Consider the following 4,844-nt stretch of genomic DNA (forward strand, 5'->3'; position numbering starts at 1 on the left):
ATACTGTGGAGCTGTTAGATTTTCAACCAATAGGTATGTATACTGGTTCGCCTAGCTCTGGGCGGAGGTGGACGTGTCGCCTGTGGGCTCCTGGTTTGCTGCCCCGTGGTAGTTTATGTGTGTGAGCGGACCCTTGGGGCCGTGGCGGCTGGAGGGATGGCGGCCCCCCTCCCCCCTGTGAGGCGGAGGGGTACCATTGGCTTAGAATTTACTGGCCCAGCTTCTTACCCGGCAGTTGAGGTGGTGATGATTGACATGTTGCGGGTGGATGTGGCGTCTGTGTGCGGCGTTCAACTTGTGTCCGAGCATCGAGCTGTTGTGAAATTCTGCTCTACGGCTGTGTATCGTGACTTTGTGGACTGCTATGACGGGAGGACATTTACTCTGCCTGGAGGTGGTGGTTCGGTGATAGTGTCGGACAGGTGCAGTGAGACTACCTATGTGGCGGTTCATGGTGCTCCCTTTGAGTTCCCTGACTCTCTTCTCCAGCGTCATTTTAACCGGTATGGGCGGGTCTTGAGTGTCCGAATGAATGCAGTCTCCTCCGGGCGGTGGAAGGGTATCCCGAATGGGACCCGCACTGTGGCGCTGCGCTTGAAGGACTCCATCCCTTCGTCTCTCCAGCTTCTGGGCTTCATGGTACGCGTGTTCTATGGGGGTCAGCCCCGGACGTGTTTCCGGTGCGGACTCTTGGGACATCAGGCTGCGGGATGTGATGCGAGCCGGGTCGGGCCTGTAAACCTTTTCAGGGAGGAGGATTTTCCCCCGTTGGCGGTCCCGGACCTGTCGGAAGGTGCTGCTGTGGACAGTGTTCCTACCCAGTCCTCTGTTGCCCAGTTACCGGTCTCTGATGCCAGCCGCGATGTGGCTGTGGGTGTCGGAGTGGGAGGAAGTGCATCCCCGGCTCCCGCACCTCAGCCTCCCCTGCCTGCCTCGTCTCCAGTCGAGTCTCCAGTTGTGTCTCCTGTGGTGTGTGGTCTCGTGGCTCCGGACATCGAGGCCGAGCCTCGGCCTGTACTGTCTCCGGCAGCTGTGTCTTCGACTCGTGTCGACGTGCACACTGTGATGTCTCCTGCGGTGTGTGGTCCTGTTCCCCGGATTGTTGAGGCTGCGATGTCGAGTGATCGTGCGCTGCGGGGAGTTGCGCGGGCAACCAGCGGTTCTGCTACGGTGCATCCTAGTGGGGATGATAATTCCGACGATCTGCGACCTGTGTCCAAGCGTTCGCGACGAGCTTTGAGTCTGTCTCCGCCTCATAATGCGGCCTGGGCCGACGTCGGGGAATTTGAGGACTCCGGGAGTTCGTCTTCTGGGGAGTGTGATGTGTGCGTCGCTGTTGGAGTGCCTGCGGCTCCTGTGGGCCGTGTTGCAGCAGTGATGGGTCCTGTGGTGGGATTGTCGCCTGGCCCTGGTCCGGTGTCTTCTCCGGCTGCCTCCGCGTCACCGGTTGCTGGTTCCCTGGGTTGGGAGGTTGTGGCACCGGCCGAGATTGCGAGAGAGGGTAGGGGCTTGGTGCCGGTTCTTACAGATGCTTCTGTTCCGGCGGCCTCCGTGCCTCTGGCGTCCATGTCTGTGCCTTCCACGCCTTTGGCCTCTGCTCAGTCATCCTTTGTTACTCCGTCCCCTGTGGTGTCGGCCCCTGCACCATCGCCTTCTGTGTTTGCGTCCCCTGCGCCTCCGCCCGCTCGGTTGCCGGCCTGTGTCCAGCCGACTCCTGTGCTTCAGTCCCGTGTGGTTCCACCGTCTGTATCAAAGCCCTCTGTGCGGCCTCTTCCCGTGCCTACCGCCCCCGTGGTGGAGGGAGCCGAGCTGGAGGTTCCTGACTTCATGCGTCGACCACGAGGGTCCCGTAGTCACGTTAATGCGCCTATGGAAATGTGGGCACAGTGGGATGCCTATCGAAAGAAGTACCCGCGTCGTTCTTATCCGGATAAATATGAAGATTGACTGTGTGTGGTTCTTGCTTTGTGTTGCTTCTTTCTTTTGTTGGTTTGTTGAGCTATGTGTTACGGGTTCCTTTTTTTTTCTTCCCCTGTTTTCTAACCTAGTTCTTGCTGGGTTAAAATGCTCTAGTGTGTTTTCTTTTTTTTTGACTCTTTCATTGTTACCTATGTGTAAGATTCCATTTTTGTTTATGCTTATTTACGATTTGTTCTCTTATCTGTGTCCTATTTACTGTGTTATATGTTCCGATGTACCGATTCTTTATATTTTATTTAATAATTTACTATGTCATGCAAATGTTCTGTTTCCTTTGCTCTATATCTTGTGCTGTGTATTGCTTTGATGTATTCTCTTGTTAATTTCCTGCATTTTCTCTACTATGTTGTATTTACAGTTATTGTGTTCTCGATTCTGTGGTGTTAAATTTGTATGTGTATTCCTTGTTTATATTTTACCTCTGGTTATATTGTGCTCCTTGTGTGCTATTGTAGTTACTGACGCTTTTGGCACGCCCCGTCTGGGTGGTGCTGCTTTTGTTTTGTGTGTATGTCTTCTTATGAGTTTTATGTTATTCTTTGTTTTCACTTTTGTGTTATGGTGATCTGTGTTCCTTGTTATCTGTGTTGTTGTTGTTCTGTGTTTTTTTGTTACTCTGCTTTCCTGTTTATATGGTTACTGTACGCTGTAATTGCTCTGTTTTAATAATAAAAAGAAAAAAAAAAAAAAATAGGTATGTATACTGTGAATCTGCTTATCTGACAACCACAGAGTCATGTATATTGTATTCTGTCAAAATTCTAATCTGGCATAATGTTGCAACTCTGTGTATTTTTGTTATCATTTATTTTGCGTGTTAAGGAAATTATATTAATAGTCTGAATTATGGAAAAGGAGGAGTATGTTTGAAGGGTCTGGGTTCGAGCTGACGACCGTCCAGCCACCGGCGGCAGATCTCACTCTGAGGCCGTGACTCTTCCTAATTAGTCAAGACTCACCAAGTATTATATAGACCTTCACCTTAAGTGACCCCGAGAGACCATGTATACGCTTTAATTTCCAGTGACACCAAGAACATTCATCTGAAGGAAGTGATAACCTTACAAGAGTGAAAACTGCCCTCATGGTACTTAACAGAGAAATCTTAGTACAACACTCCTGTTATGGTAAGAATGAAAACGATCACTCGTGACACGACTGTTATGACCTCTGGGTCATCACAGCTCACTCGTGTGTGTGTATAATAATATTACCATTAATCAACATTTAAAGGAGTTATATTTTTATTAAAAGATCAGCCATAAACTCCGTTGTATATATCACGTGATAACGTGGACAGTGAAGCTAATTGTCAGGCAGCCACGTGATCAGTCATGTATACTGTAGAGCTCTCTGGACTGGCAGCCACGTGATCACACAGTCATGTATACTGTAGAGCTCTCTGGACTGGCAGCCACGTGATCACACAGTCATGTATACTGTAGAGCTCTCTGGACTGGCAGCCACGTGGTCATGTGGAGTTGGTGCTGTTGCATCCACAAGGTCATATGTTTTCGTAATTAGCTTGTCTAGCAATAACGTGGTTATGTATATTATGCAGATTTACCCCAATAAAGATGAGGTCATGTATACTGTAAAGCTGCTTGTCTGACAGTCAAGTGGTCATGTATACTGTGGAGCTGCTTGTTTGTCAACCATATGGTCTTGTATATTGTACTCACCTAGTTGTACTCACCTAATTGTGATTGCGGGGGTGAGATTCTACGCTTTGGTCCCGCATCTCAACGGTGAATCTACTGGTGCAAAGGCTGATGAGCCAATATGGCTCTATCATATCTACACTTCAAACTGTGTATGGAGTCTACCCCCATCACATCACTTCCTGATGCATTCCGTTTGTTAATAATCCTCCAAAGAAACTCATCCTAATAATCAACCAGAATAACCCTCCATAATTATCCAACACAATTACCCTAAATCATAATCCACGACAATAATCCCCCCCATGAAATCCTTAACAGTAACCCCCCTAAAAATCCACCACAAGACCCCTCCTTACAAATACACCACAAACACCCTCCATAATAAGCCACCAAAATAACCGTAGTAATAATTCACCACAATAAACCATAACATTGTGTTAAATAGCCAATAACCCACCACTTGCGTGTACGACAACAGAGTAATAACGGGAAACAGTGCCAGGAAGGATCGCATTAGCTTCATTTTTGTAATATTTTTTATTATTTTTTATATATACAAGAGTTCAAACATTCTTATAAAGCCACTGGCAAGCATTGCGTTTCGAGCAGGTCCTTAATCAAATTTTTCCCTGGAATATGACCCGGCAAATCGTTTAACAACCAGATTCCCATTCACTGCTAGGTGAACAGAGGCTACTGGTAAGGATTGGTGCCCAGTCAATCCTCCCCGGCTACGATTCGAACCCAAACCCAAGCAATCGTGGATCCCTGAGCGAGTGTTTTACAACTGCGCCACGGGAACTACCACATACAAGAGTTCTTACATTCTTAAGAATTAAGAATGCACAAACGGAAAGCACATACATTTATAATATCGTTGTATAGATAAGATAGTGGAGGGAAGAGCTACCGTGCAGTGTAGTCACAACGTGTAACATTAAGATCACAATCATCTTAAGGGCTAGAAAATACCGCGTAAGCTAGTGGGAACTATAGTGAGATAAGAGCTAGACCAAGACGTCTGACAGGGAAGGGAGTGTGGCACCATTAGGCCTACGCTAGTGATACACGGTACAGCATAGGTTGTTCCCTCAGTGAACGAGAGAATACAGGGATGAACACTTAATAACGCGACTTTGATAAGTTAGAAGACTGGAAATAAATTACCATAATAGAACTCAACCAAGCAAGGAAAATTAA

At 47.6% G+C, this 4,844-nt stretch overlaps 1 protein-coding gene across 1 annotated transcript; it reads left to right on the forward strand.

Annotated features, from left to right (window-relative positions):
* Positions 1-255: 255 nt before the first annotated feature.
* LOC138371109 (calphotin-like) lies at positions 256-1,947 on the forward strand. The gene has a single exon (XM_069335885.1). The coding sequence runs from the start codon at positions 256-258 to the stop codon at positions 1,945-1,947; it is 1,692 nt and encodes a 563-aa protein (XP_069191986.1).
* The last annotated feature ends 2,897 nt before the right edge of the window (positions 1,948-4,844 follow it).

The sequence above is a fragment of the Procambarus clarkii genome, chromosome 4 (genome assembly GCF_040958095.1).
Source record: "Procambarus clarkii isolate CNS0578487 chromosome 4, FALCON_Pclarkii_2.0, whole genome shotgun sequence".
NCBI classification, from domain to species: domain Eukaryota; kingdom Metazoa; phylum Arthropoda; class Malacostraca; order Decapoda; family Cambaridae; genus Procambarus; species Procambarus clarkii.

Excerpts from the sequence above, each read along its gene's own strand:
- LOC138371109 (XM_069335885.1), top strand. The coding sequence starts at position 256 with ATGTTGCGGGTGGATGTGGCGTCTGTGTGCGGCGTTCAACTTGTGTCC.